Consider the following 14,597-nt stretch of genomic DNA (forward strand, 5'->3'; position numbering starts at 1 on the left):
TATTGTGTTAGTATTTTTGTTGATTTAAAAAAAGCATTCGATACTATTGACCACACTATTCTCCTTGAAAAATTAAATAAATATGGTATAAGAGGTCCAGCATTACACTGGGTATCTAGCTATTTAAAAGATAGGAAACAGTTTGTACAAATAAATGGTGTAAGATCTGACCTGTGCAATATCACTTGTGGAGTTCCTCAAGGCTCTGTACTTGCACCAAAGTTATCTATTTTATAGGTGAATGACAGTGAATGTATCAGGACTCCTCAAATGTGTCCTTTTTGCAGATGACACCACATTTTTTTGTTTGGGTAAAGATGTAAAACGGATGTTGGAATTGATGAAGACAGAATTTGATAAAATACAAACTTGGTTTAAAATTAATAAATTATCATTAAATTTAGATGAAACTAAATACATGATATTTAGTTACAAAAAGAGAACTGTTGATGATCCATTTAAAATTGAGGGTGTTGAGATTTGTAGAGTTAATGAGATGAAATTTTTGGATGTAATCATTGATGAACAGCTAACATGGAAAAATCACATCAATTCTGTAAGAACAAAAATATCTAAATCTATTGCAGTACTATACAAAGTCAGGGAAGTATTAAATGATAAAGCTCTGTACATGTTGTATAACACAATCATTGTTCCACATTTAATCTATTGCATTGATGTTTGGGGGAAAGCGTGTAAAACATTTACAAAACCTATTTTTATTTTACAGAAAAGAGCTGTAAGAATTATCACCAGAAAGCATTACAGTCACCCATCAAGTACATTATTTTATCAACTGAACTTATTGAAGTTCCATGATTTGGTAGATTATAGTATTTTATCAGTTATGTATAGGGCTCAAAATAACACATTACCATTAAATATCCAAAGAAATTTTGTTAAAAGACAAAGTTGTTATAATCTTAAGGGGATAGAGATATTTGTCAAACCAAAACTCAGAACTAGTCTGAAGGGAAGGTCTACCTCAATCCAAGGAGTTGGATTGTGGAATGGTCTAGAGAGTGATGTGAAAAATGACAAGTCAATGTGTACATTTAAGAAAAAGATCAAAGATGAATTGTTAAAAAAGTATATATGAAGTAGCTTAGTGTGTGTTTTGTATTAGAATTAGAAAAATTAGAAAGTTATTCATTTTGTTCTGTTACTTGAAGATTATTATGATTGAAATAATTGTTTGAAAAAAGGGGCAGATATAATAAGATTTTTTCTTCTTCTGCTGCCTTTCATTTTAAATCTTTTGTATCTTTTTTATATTGTTATGGAATTGTTTTGTACTTTTTTAAAATGAATAAACTTTATACCAGTTATACCAGTTAAAAAGTCCATAACCCAACATATGAGGCCGGAGTCAAGATGATAGACATTTTTCTGCTAAAATGTGGGGCTGAATACAGTTAAAAACAGATGAAAAGTCAATAAAAAGCAATCTTACAAAGGTTTTTATACCTTCAATGTGTCCTAAAACTATATTTAAGAGTTCTTGTTGCATCTTCCACTCCTCTATGTGAACGATAAGCAAATTGAAGTGGGTCCAAATGATCTTCAACTTTTGACAAGAGGGTCTTCCGAACCAGTTTTTCAAATGACTTCATATCTAAAGAAGTCAGGGCAACAGGCCTGAAGTCGTTCAGGGACTGAGCAGTCTTGGTTTTTGGTATTGGAACAATGACAGTGTCTTTCCAGAGCTGTGGGACTGTACAGGTTTGGAGAGACATATTAAAAAGAAAACATGAAATTTAATCAAGCTGCAGGGCACAGTTCTTAAGAATACGACCCCCTATGCCATCAGGACGTGGACTTTTCCTTTCTTTAGTCTTAGACATGTTAACCACACTTCCAATATCAATATCCACGGCAGCACCTGGCGACGTTTCTTTAAAAACGGAAAGCTCTTCTGTAAAATCATTAGTGTTAAAACGATTGTAAAATGAATTAAAATCATTTGACAGTTCCAAGGCGGATGAGGAGTTAAGAGTGATGTGAGTTTTCTTATTGGGCATCCTCATCATAGACTTAACACCCTCCCACACCAGCCGGGAGTTATTGGACCTGAACATATTTTCCAACCTCTCCTTATAGTTTACTTTAGCTACTTTTAATTCTTTCCTCGCTTGTTTTTTTAGTATGTGATATTGAGTTAAATCCCCCTTTTTGAAGCTAATGTTTCGTAAATTTATTATTATTATTTTTTTTTTTTTATTGATTTGGAGATCCAAGGTTTATTGTTACCAAAAAATTGTGACAGATTTCCTGGGAATGACTGATCCCTCGCAAAAATTAACATAAGAGGAAATAATGTCAGTAAGTTCCTCTAAATTATTGCATGTACTTTTAAACAAATCCCAGTCTGTGCAACTAAAACAGTCTTGAAGATTATGGATGGACTCTTGCACCCAAACCGGAACCAAACGTTGCTCTGGCTTGTGTTTCCTCAGGACGGGTTTTGTAGTGTGGGACCAAATAGACAACATTGTGGTTTGATGAACCAAATGGGGCTCTGCTCAGGGATTTAAAAGCATATTTCATGGTTCCGTAACACAGGTCCAAACATTTGGTAAGTCGAGTAGGGCACGTTACATACTGATAAAAATTTCCAAGTGGCTTTCTGAGTCTGCAGTGGTTAAAATCCCCCATAATAAGTTTAGGAGCATCCGGTGAGATCTTCTGAAACTGCTGCACTGTTTTTAGCAAAGCCTGAGTTGCTAGCTCCGTATTAGCCTTAGGGTGGATGTAAACGAGTGTTGTAAAAAACTGGGGGAATTCCCTTGGCAGGTAAAACGGCAGAGAGACACAGACAAAAGTTGGATGTCTGGCGTGTACATAGTCTCCCTGATGATAACTGTGTTGCACCACTTTTTATTAACGTAAAGGCACAGTCCTCTACTGAGTGATTTACCTGTCCTGGTGGGGTCTCTGTCCAAACGAATGGGCTCACCAAAGCCTTCGATCTCCAGGTCCAATCGTAGGTCATGGTCCTTGAGCCAAGTTTTTGTCAGTGCCAGAACACAGGCACTTTTATACTCCTCCAGAAACTTCACGTTAGCCTGAAGCTCATCGATTTTGCCGCAGAATGGCTGCACATTTGCCAGCATGATGGTTGGAAGCAGCATACGAGCGAGACTCCCCCCCCCCTTCAGCCTCTGCCGAACACCACCACGTCTTCTCCGCTTCCTTACGCCTGGCTGCTTCTGCTCCCAGCACCGGTCTTTAGCTGAGGTCCCTGTCCGGAGGATGTCTGCTGGAAAAATTGCAGAGGGTTCCACAGCGCCTGCTCCAGAGTCCTGCATAAGGAGCAGAAACTCCCGGCCATACTGCAGCCGCGTATGGTCCACACAGAGTCCGGCAAAAAATTGACAAAACAGTGCGAAAAGCAACAAAAAATAAACAACACAAGGATAGTCCATGGTTATTCCTACCACCATATGCAGAAAAAAAAATACAAAAAGGAACAGGAACAAAGAAAATGATCAACAAACATACACAGCACACGCCCTACTGCTGCGTGCCGCAATAACCAGTGCCACCACTATCCCTGGTGGTGCTCTTTCTTGGCATGAAACCATACTGCTGCTCACAGTCACCTCTCATCTAAGTCTTGCTCCCACAACTCTCTCCCAGATCTTCATTGTGTGACTTAATTCCCCTGTAGTTGCTACAACTCTGCATCACTTGTTTTTAAAAATGGGCACCAGCACACTTTTCCTCCATTCCTCAGGTATTTTCTCACTCTAAAAAATGACATTGGATAATTGAGTCAAAATTTCAGTTCCATTCAGACATTTTCATGCATCCACTGGTATGTCATCAGGTCTGACTACCTTTCCCTTCTTCTTAAGGTAATATAACAAAAACATTATTGTTATCACAACTGTGATAAAAATTTGCTTGGCTGAATATTCATGTTATGGTATAGAATTCCATGTAATTAACAGATTCTTATTCAGTCATTGAGAAAACAATTGCAATAGTCCAGCCTAGACGTGATGAATGTTTGGACCAGTTTTTTTCTTTTTTTGGAGAAGATGTGTCCCATTTTAATGATATTACGCAGATGGAGGAGCGCGGTCCTGATAACTTTTTTAATATTAGGGTCAAAAGAAGGGCTGGGCCATATATCATTCACGATAATACCGGTTAAAAAAAAGCTTGCCCGGGAAAATAAGTATCATGATATGCTAATTTCATGACTTAAATGCCCCGCCCCGTTAACAGAACTGAGAGCACCAAACTACCGAACCGAGCTGCGCACCCTCAACCAACCACCTATCGGTACTGGCATAACACTAATTAGTTGCGCGCAATACTAGCTAGCTAAAAACAAACACACGGCTCAGCTGTGTTTCTCCACCCAGCTCTAAACTGCACGTACAGACAGTGCACAGCTCGGCGGTCTCTCCCTCGCCCCAACCACGCAGCTCAGCTTTTTTCTCTCCCCCCACCCCGCTCTGGGCTGCTTATGCGGGCGCAGCTTGACTGGTGAAATGTTTCAACAACAAAAAAACTGTCCAGATGACCTGACTGAAAATTGTTTGATTGTATACCTGGATTATTGAGCGTGGACGTTTTTGGTTAACAGACGTAAACTTACCAGCTGAAATCCCAGACACAGCCACATCCTCGGAGTTCTTTGATGAAGAGGAGTCCGGTCGTGGAATGTTGAGTCAGGCCGTTCAACACTCGCAGGCTGATTTTAACGCTGAGAGGAGGGGGAGAGGCTGCGCTCCTCTCTCTCTTTGCAGAAAAACACAGAGCAACTTTCTGCTCGTAAATTGAAGCCTTTCGACAACACACGTGCTGCACACGTGAACCCTGTCTGTGGGTGTAACCAGCACCATAGACCTATGGCTATACGGCTGCTCTATACAGCTCTGGGTGTAAAGGGTGTAAACACGTAGTCTGTTTGTCATATGTCTGCGTTTTACTTGCCCGCGTGCTGAAACCACGTGACACATTACAGCCAGTACCGAAACTTGACACCAACAGAAGAGTGACTTTCAATAAATACACCGACCGGCGCAGTTCGGTCGGTGCCATAAACGAACCTCAGTTCATTATACAGGCCTAGTTACATTTATGCTCAACAGATCTTAAGCTTCATTTTATTCAGTTTTTTGGGGGAAACTGCACTTGCACTTTAGTTTTTGGGGTTGATTTTGTTCTATATTTTGTGTAGACTTTTTCAATCTAAATAACAGAAGAATCATTTTTATTTTTATACTTGGAGACTGAATACTTTACTAAATAAAGTAATTTCAGTAAAATTAACTCTTGTTTTTTTTTAAGTTTTTATATAATACTGCAAAGCAATATGTTAAGTTAATTTTGTCAAATCAGTAACTATGATTTCTGTTTTTTTTTTTTGTTACATCACAAAATTTATTATCGTCAGAATGCTCTGAAATATCACAATATTATACTTAAGCCATATCACCCACCCCTAGTCCAAAGATACATCCTGATTTTAAAAAAAATAGCACCAAGCTTTTTTAACAGTGGAACTGGAGGCCAAATTAATGCCAATCCAGAGAAAGTGAAAGATTGCATAAATTTAATTCTAAGATGCTCAAGTCCTAAAACCCCAACTTCTGTCTTGTCTGAGTATAAAAGCAGAAAATTAAGGGTCATCCAGGTTTTTTATGTCTTAAAAACATGCTTGTAGTCTAAGTAATAGACTGGATTCACCATTTTTCTATATTTCGTGGATAAATATAAATGGCAAATGGACTGTACTTATATAGCCCCTTTCTATCTTATCGAGATACTCAAAGCGCTTTACACTACAATCTGTGCCTCATTTACCCATTCATACAGCACTACTAGATCTCTACAAAGCTAATTGAAAAAAAATAATTCTAATGAGACTAATCAGAGCTTTATCACATTCATACACCGATGGGACACACATCAGAGGCAACGAGGGGTTCAGTGTCTTGCCCAGGGACACTTCGGCATGTTACTGCTGTTAGATTCGAACCCCCAACTCTCGCATTGGAAGACGACTGCTCTAACCACTCAGCCACAGCTTCCCCATAACAGAATATCATGAGCATAACAATGAAAAATTATCCAGTGCTGTTTAATAACTTTACCTAATGGAAGCATATAAAGTAAATTGTATTGGTCCAGTCACTGAACCCTGAGGAACTCCATGACTAACTTTGGTGTATGAAGAAGAATCATTATTTATATTTATAAACTGGAATTTGTCAAATAAATATGATTTAAACCATTTTAGATCTGTTCCTGTAATCTCTGTATCATATTCGAGTCCCTCTCGCAAGTTTCTCTTGTAAATGAGTCCCCTAGGCTCAGTGGGATTAACCTGTATAAATAAAGGTTGAATGAAAAAATAATGCAAGCCTCTGTAGTTGAATATTATGATCAACTGTGTCAACTGCAGCACTGAGGTCTAACAGACACAAGTCCATTGTCTCAGGCCATGAGAATATCATTAGTAACTTTCACAAGTACCATTTCTGTGCACTGATGAGCTCTAAACCCTGACTGAAACTCTTCAAACAGATTATTTCTGTTCAGATGTTCACACAATTGATTTGCAACTGTTTTCTAAAGAAGTTTTAGAATGTTAGGGTAGATATAGGTCTATAATTGGCCAGAATTCCTGAATCAAGCTCAGGTTTCTTAAGTAAAAGCTTAATTACAGCAACCTTAATGTGCTGTGGTACATAACCATTCATTAGAGACAAATTAAGCTGATCCAGTTTTGGGATATCAATTAGGGGAAACACAGTCTGGTTGGAATGGGATCTAGCAGATATATGGATGGTTTGTATGAAGCTATTTTTGACAATTCAGAGAGCTCAACAGGACAAAAACTGTCCAAACATAAATCTTGTTTTAGTATAATTTCTAAAGCTGCATCATCTGACAGGGAATTAGAAGCAATAGTAGGAAGGATGGTTTGAATTTTCTCTCTAATTTAAATTTTTTATTTGTAAACATTCTCATGAAGTCATCACTTGTAGCTGTAGGGATGTGGGACTTTTCATTAATCTAACTATAACTGAACAGAAACCTAGGATTATTTTTTGTTCTCATTTTATTCTCATTCATTTAATAAACTCTTGAGTTTTTCCTTATACTGTCTCATGTTTGGAGGGTTTAATACATTGCTCACAAGATATTTCTCATTCGCACTAAGTTTACCCAAAATGTTAAATCCAGTAAACTTGACATTTCATTAACATATTTTAATGACAGATTCATATTTTAGATTTTAGATTCCTGCTAAAAGGAAGACTTTTTTTCATAAATGTTTTTTTTTGTTGTTGTCAGGGTAATAATTTGTTTTTGGGTCACTTTGTTTTTTCCAGACCACTTCAACAATATGTCACGGAGGAGGACAACATTCTGAGCTACAGCAGCAGTTTTCTGACCAAGATAGGAACTCCAGTTTAACCAGCAAGTTCCTACTAGAATTTTTCAAAAGAAGGATTGGGAGGAACCAGAACCTTTACAGACCAAGGTGGAACAAGAAGAACTAGAATCTCCACAGAACAAAATGAGACAAAAGGAACCAGAATCATCACAGAGTAGAATAGAGCAGGAGGATCAAGAACCGCCACAGATTAAAGAGGAACAGAAGGAACCAGACCCTCCACCGATCAAAGTGGAACATGAAGAACTCCACAGCATTCAGGATGAGCAGCAGCTGGTTTTAAAGGAGGAAAGTGATATTTTCATGGTAACTGTTAATTATGAGGAAAGTGACAGCAGTGAATCAGAACCAACCAGCACCCCGCTCCTTTCTACCTCATCTCCATTAAAAGAAGAACCAGGTTTGGACATACAAGGAACAAAATCTTACGCCTGTAACACTTGTGGAGAAACATTCTCAGACTTATCACTGATGAATTCTCACCAAAAATCTCACCAAGTTGATAAGTGTTTTTCTTGTGAAACTTGCTTGAAAAGATTTGCACGACGTGACAGATTGATACGCCACATGATAACACACACAGGAGAGAAACCATTCTTCTGTCAGGTCTGTGGGGACAGATTTGGACTTAAAAATGATTTGACTCGCCACATAAGAAAGCACACGGGTGAGAAACCATTTACTTGTAACGTTTGTCATAAAAGCTTCACTCAGAGCAACAGTTTGACTTACCATATGAGAATCCACACAGGTGAGAAGCCATTTTCTTGCAAAGAATGTGGAAAAGGTTTCATTCAAAGGGGGGCTTTAAACACTCACATGTTGACTCACACGGGTGAGAAGCCCTATTCATGTAAGATGTGTGGAAAACATTTAAGATCCAGCACTGGCCTGTTGCATCATATGAGAACTCATACGGGTGAAAAACCCTATTCCTGTCAAGTTTGTGGGAAAACATTTAGTCAAGGTGTCCATTTATCTGGTCACATGAGAAAGCACACGGGTGAGAAGTCATATTGTAAAGAATGTGGAAAAGGTTTTGTTAGAGCTGGAGCTTTGACTGTTCACATGAAAACTCATGCAACTGAAAATCCATACTCATGTACCAGTTGTGGGAAAGGTTTAGGCTCCAGGACTAGCTTGATGTATCACATGAGAACTCACACGGGTGAAAAACCATATGCCTGTAAAATCTGTGGGAAAACATTCCGGCAAAGCAGCCATTTAATCAAACACAAAACCTCCCACAGATGAGATGTCCTGAAGACGCATCATGTCAGAATGACCCACTTCAATAAGATCTAATAAAGTTTCAAGATTTACAGAAATGTTTCTGAATTATTCAATCTCTCTAATTGTGGTAAAAACTTATATTTTAATACTTTCTTTCTAATTAAGATCCCCTTTCATCTTTTAACATTTTTAACTTTTAGTTTTTATGAGCAAAACTAAATATAATACTCTACGAGAAGTGAAGAAATCTGCCTTCCCTGATGTTGTTGCATGACAAAAATTTTGTCCTTTAGTTCTCGCATGAGCTCGGAAAACTGTGTTAACACAGTCCAGGCAGAACTTTTTCTCACAAAGGTATGCATCAAGTATTGTGTGATTGGTCAGAATTTCATGGGCTCGTTTATGCAAAGAAGCAGGTGAACTAGAATGCTCTCATTTTGCTTCAATGGCTCTGCTGAAGACGAGCTGGTCGAGGCTGTTAGAATAAAAAGCCATCATTACAAGTGTTACAGCTAAACAGAGATAAAAATAAATCTAATGAAGGTAGTTGGAGATCTTATGGAAAATGGCACTGTTTTGTGTATGGAGGCGACAGCGTAAAGGCCTGATTGTACTTCAATAAGTTGCAATAGAGATGAGATCTTTTTTCACGGACATACTCAAAAGAGAACAGTGGGAGAGAAAATCCTAACAAGTCCTCCAACTTCAGCAGACGTCATGTGCAACCAGAATAAACACAGACAGCACAGTTTTCAGAGTGGATGTTTATTTTCAGTTGATGATGGAGGAGAAAGATCTGTTATTTCTCTGTTTTTAACTGAGGAGGAGCACGATTTTGTAAATTTCCATCACCAGTATGGCTGCCCATGGGAGGTGCACTCTTTTTACTGTCTTTATATTTTTTAATCTGAGTTTCTTTGTCATTTTTACTGAAACAGTTGTAATGCTGGCTGTATTTAACAGCCTTCACCAGCAGCCTGTCAGCAGACACCGCTCTCAGGGAGCAGTTTACTGCAACAACTTTACATAAACAAACATGCCCACAAAGTTCTGACCAATCACACACCGCTTGTTTACATGCTTGCCCTATAAGAAATTAGTTCTGGCTTGAAGTAATGCACAAGGCGGGGTGTCAGTGGGTGATAAGAGTTGAGAACTACACAATTTTTGGGCTCAAACTCAAGTCAGTGAGGCTTCTTATTGATTCTAGGGCTGGGCGTTATGGACCAAAATTAATATCTCAGTATTTTAAGACAAATGGCGATATACGATATATATCAATTTATTTTTTCTTTCCATAAAATAATAACAAAAATATAATTCTGAGTCAAACCTTTGTCCCAGTTGTCACACAGGCACATTTATTAACAGCAGCTATAACTCTACAAAATAAATGTCTAAAAAATAAATTATTTACATAAATTAGAGTTTGTTTGTTAGACATTTATTTACATATATTAAATAATAATCCTCTTCAGCGCCGCGTTCACATTGAGTGTGTGTGAAGCAGCAGTGAGGGGTTGTTTGTATTCAGCGAGGGAGGAGGAGGAGGCTGCGTGAAGTTGGATGGGCAGAAAAATAACTACTGTACACAGCCAACAAAGTCCATGCTCAATAATCCAGGTGTATAATCCAACAATTTTCAGTCAGGTCATCTGGACAGTTTCTTTTTTTTTTGTGTGTGTGTGCTGAAGCATTTCACCTTCCATCCAGAAGTCTTCATCAGTCAAGGAAACACACAACACAAAGCTGATTCTTCCCCCAAACAGCTTACTCCAAAGTGGAACAAACCAGTTATGTTGGTGCTAAGATGGTGTCTTTGGCATGCCCCCTCCGGTGCTGGCCCTCTTCCTCATCGACAGTCATGTCAAACTGGTTCAAAACCAACAAAGTCCATGCTCAATAATCCAGGTATACTGTACACAGATTTTCAAGTCTTGCAGTGAGAGGAGGTAGCGCCACATTAATAAAGCAGTGGCTTATATCACCAAAGACACGGTCCTTGGCAGCTAACAAGACAGCTGACTTTAGCCATCTTGTTAGCTGCTAAGGACCGTAGGGCTGTTGTAAACGATTATTTTAGTAATAGAGTAATCTATCAGAGTCAGAGATTCTTAATTGTCCTTCCACCACATGTGGTGGAAGGACAATTAAGTACACGGTCTCACACAGGGGATCGATTATTCTGGTGATTAATCGAGTAATCAAAAACTAACTTTGTCAGGTTCTGCAGTAACTACTCATTTTATGATTAATACAAATACATGAAAAAGAACATTTAAGTAAACAACCCATTTAATTCCTCTTTTTAAAAATATTTTATTACTTAAAATGCAATAACATGTTGAACCTCCATTTCAGTTTCAAGTCTATGGTATAGCAAAACTTGCTTTTTTTCAAAAAATGCAAAAACAGGAGAAATAAATAAGTTTGGATTGAAGGTGGAGATGATCTTCTGGATCCTTCATCTTCCACCACGGACAGCAGCTGCATGTCTGTGATGATCAGATTTAAAATGCTGTTTGTGAACTCAGCTGCTGCTCAACCAACATCCTGGGGCTGTTTGGACGAAGCTGTCCAACGTGTGACTCTGACATTTACTGAAAAGAAGAAGAATAAAATTATTATTTGTTGTAATGTTGTTAAGTAATTACACTTTCTGATGACTCTGCTGCAGTCAAAGTAACATTAGTGTCAGTTGTATTTGATTTATGCATTTTATGCTTTTATTTATGTGTGAGGTTTGAGGATGCTTCAGTTAAAACCCTCTGTCACTGAATTATTTTTAACCATCACATAAAAATCTAAATGCTGTAAAATATTTTTTATGGACTGGAAAACTGAATTGAGTCTTTATGTTAGAAAGTGAGTAAGATAGATAATGTAAAGTTTGAGTTTGTACATTGAGTTCTGCAGACTGTATTATTATTGAGTCCTGATTGCTGAGCTATAAACAAATATGACAGAAGTAATAAATGCAGATAATCACAGTTTTTAAGTCATAAACAGTAGCAAGAAGAAGAAAAAAACCCTACTAACTCATGTAAATACATTTACACTTGAAATATTCTCCCTAAATATGTCATTTAAGTCAGGATGGAAGTTCATCAATAAATAAATGCGTCAGTCTGTTGCTGCTTTTATCGTTAACAAACTTGAATCAAGTCCTGCAGTTTTTTTCCTGGCACCATGTACAGACTCTGCCAGGAAGCCTCTATGATCAGTCAGTAGATTTAACGTTAGCAAAAATATGCCTCATTTTAATTCTATAGCATGACAGATGATCACACATTTAGTTTAACGTATTTTGCACAGAGAGCATGATACCTGTTGCAGCTGCGGACAGTTTAATGCTACAGTGAGTGTTTTCTCTTCAGACGCTGCAACATGGACGACGTGCTGTTGTGGTTACTCCAGTTCTGCTTTGCACTGGAAGCATTTTGTTGTGCTGTCTTTTCTGTTTAGCCTAAAATATTCCCAAACTTTTGACAGCTTATGTCGTTTTTTGGGCTCTTCTCCAGTTCAACAACGTTAGGATTAGGGTTAGGTGCTCAATCATGCTCAGTCATCCAGTTACGAAATCCAATAATTCTCAGTTGGGTAGCTACAAACTTAGCACATGCGCGCGCGCCAGGTGGATGTGGTAGCGTTATGCAAAACAAAAACCTTTCAGCTAGACCACAATGCGCTGAATAGTTTAATGAAGCTTCAAGGCAGATGAATATGCCTTGAGGATTTTTTTGTAATCGAGGTACTCTAATTATTTGAGGAATCTAAAAAAGTTAAATCTGGTCCTTTGGACATTCAAAAAACAAAACAACAACAAAAAAGTAGAAACATTTCGTCTCTCATCCGAGAGACTTCCTCAGTCTGAGGTGCTGTATTCAGCTCAGTCTCTTAAATAGCACCTTCTCAGAGTGGATCAACCAGTTTTGCTGCTGACAACCAAAACCAGCTGATCACATGCTCAAGAAGGACCATCAGCCTAACAATGGATCATTAGCACACTGATGGCTGTTTACTATTCACAGAGGGCTGAGTGATACTAGCAATCACAGCATTGTAAGAGGGGGACAGTTGAACCCGGAGGCCTCCACCCCTGTTTAACGATGGACGATTTCTTTTCACAAAGATGGCCTCCTTTACTCCTCTCTCAAACCATCGTTCCTCTCTGTCCAGGATGTGCACATCTTCATCCCTGAAAGAGTGACCGCTGGCCTGGAGATGAGTGTAGACCTCAGAGTCCTGGCCTGATGATGTTGATCTTCTGGGCTCGGCCATCCTTTTGGCCAGTGGCTGTTTAGTTTCCCCGATGTAAGACTGATCACCCTCCTGACACTGAACAGCATACACAATATTACTCTGTTTGTGCCGGGGGACTGGATCTTTGGGATGAACCAGTCTTTAATGTATTTTGGGGTTTAAAAGCCACTGGGACGTTGTGTTTAGAAAATAAATGTCTCAGTTTCTCTGATACTCCTGCAACCTACGGAATGACCACTATTTGAGGAATCGTTTCAGCCCTAAAAAACGTCTTTAGCGCATAGGCGTTGCAACCATTATATGTGAAGGGGACAAGTCCCCCCACATTAAAAAAACGTTCATTTGGACACACGCTTTTACTATAAAACATTAGTTCAGGCAGTGCAGTTTCTCTTTCTTCATGAACAAATCCAGTCCACTTGATTAATAGGAGAATACTCAGGCCACTAAAACTCCACTCCAGGTTTTCCTGGTTACCTCCAACTCTCCACCGTCGCTTCCTGCCTCTTGCCTCGGCAGAAAACGTGCACAGGTGGAGGAGGTGGAGGTACCTCTGTGTTACTTGCTCGCCAGTTTAGCAGCTTAGTGTGGGCAGTGGTTGACCAGGGGGTTGATCATCAACATATATTCATGTTAGGAGGATGCTTGAGAGGAGCTACGTCTGTAGCATTAGTTTAACAGTAACTGTGAGGCTGCAGGTGTAAGAGACTCTGTGTGTTCAGGTGCATTAAAGTTGAAATGTCTTTAAAACCCCACACCTTATTGTCCTCAAGATTCATGAGAAACATCATTTAGATGAGTAGTGTTGAATTGAACACAAGTAAAAAAGTCCAGTGGTGATGTTTTTTATTTCTCTATAAAGACAAATAGTGCCGACCTGACGCTCTGTATTAAAGTGTATTAAAGTTAAAATTACTTTAAACCCACAGCTGAATTTACACAAACTTGGTGAGAAACATGTTTTAAATGTGTGGAATTAAAGGAAATCTAGGTGAAATGTTGCTTTTTAGTACACTAGTGAACACCTTTTTTTACGTGCGCACACATGTGCACGCGCACACACACGTCCACACACACCTATACACATCATTGTGTCCCCCCCACATTACGGATGCTTCTGACGCCCTTGCTTTAGCGATATGATTGCTGCTTTAATGTTGCAACACCTCAATGTTCCTCTTATAAGGCACGGCACGGCTAAATGAGTTTTGGCCCATGGTTTGTTTCAGGGAAGGAGGCTGAAGTCTGTCGGACCTGCAGCTGGAGTTTCACACACGCTTCATATAAACGCTTCCGATAAACTCGGTTTGATTGGGGACCAAAATTTTGAACATTTGTTTACATTTTCAGCAGGTGCGGTTCGCATTCACACTGCACTGAGTCAATCAATCACACCAGTTCCCCCCTCACCTGTGGTGGCGCTGCACCAAGAACTACTGAAGGAAATGACTCAAATCTAAGAAGACACTTCTTCTGGAAATAAAAACAAAGATGGAGTGGCATCAAATTTGAGCAGTTTTAGGAGTTCTGTTTAGTCATTTTTCAACAATGGACTCAGCATGAGTGGAAGATGAAGCAGAAGACCATGGAGAATGTTGTTTTTAACACAAGGTGGCTGAAATGGCTCCGTATGAGGTGAGAGGCTGGGTTTGTGTTCAAGGAGGGAGGAGGGGGCTGCGTG

The 14,597-nt window shown here is 38.9% G+C and overlaps 1 protein-coding gene across 2 annotated transcripts in view; it reads left to right on the forward strand.

Annotated features, from left to right (window-relative positions):
- LOC119424908 (gastrula zinc finger protein XlCGF8.2DB) overlaps positions 1-8,711 on the forward strand; it is a 30,833-nt gene extending 22,122 nt beyond the window's left edge. For both annotated transcript variants that reach the window (XM_037692423.1, XM_037692432.1), the window contains one exon: positions 7,356-8,711. In XM_037692423.1, the coding sequence (XP_037548351.1) occupies positions 7,544-8,674 (1,131 nt within the window). In that variant the 5' untranslated portion in view covers positions 7,356-7,543 and the 3' untranslated portion in view covers positions 8,675-8,711. The remainder of the gene's footprint in view (positions 1-7,355) is intronic.
- The last annotated feature ends 5,886 nt before the right edge of the window (positions 8,712-14,597 follow it).

This window comes from Nematolebias whitei, chromosome 2 (genome assembly GCF_014905685.2).
Source record: "Nematolebias whitei isolate Nwh7 chromosome 2, NemWhi1, whole genome shotgun sequence".
NCBI classification, from domain to species: Eukaryota; Metazoa; Chordata; class Actinopteri; order Cyprinodontiformes; family Rivulidae; genus Nematolebias; species Nematolebias whitei.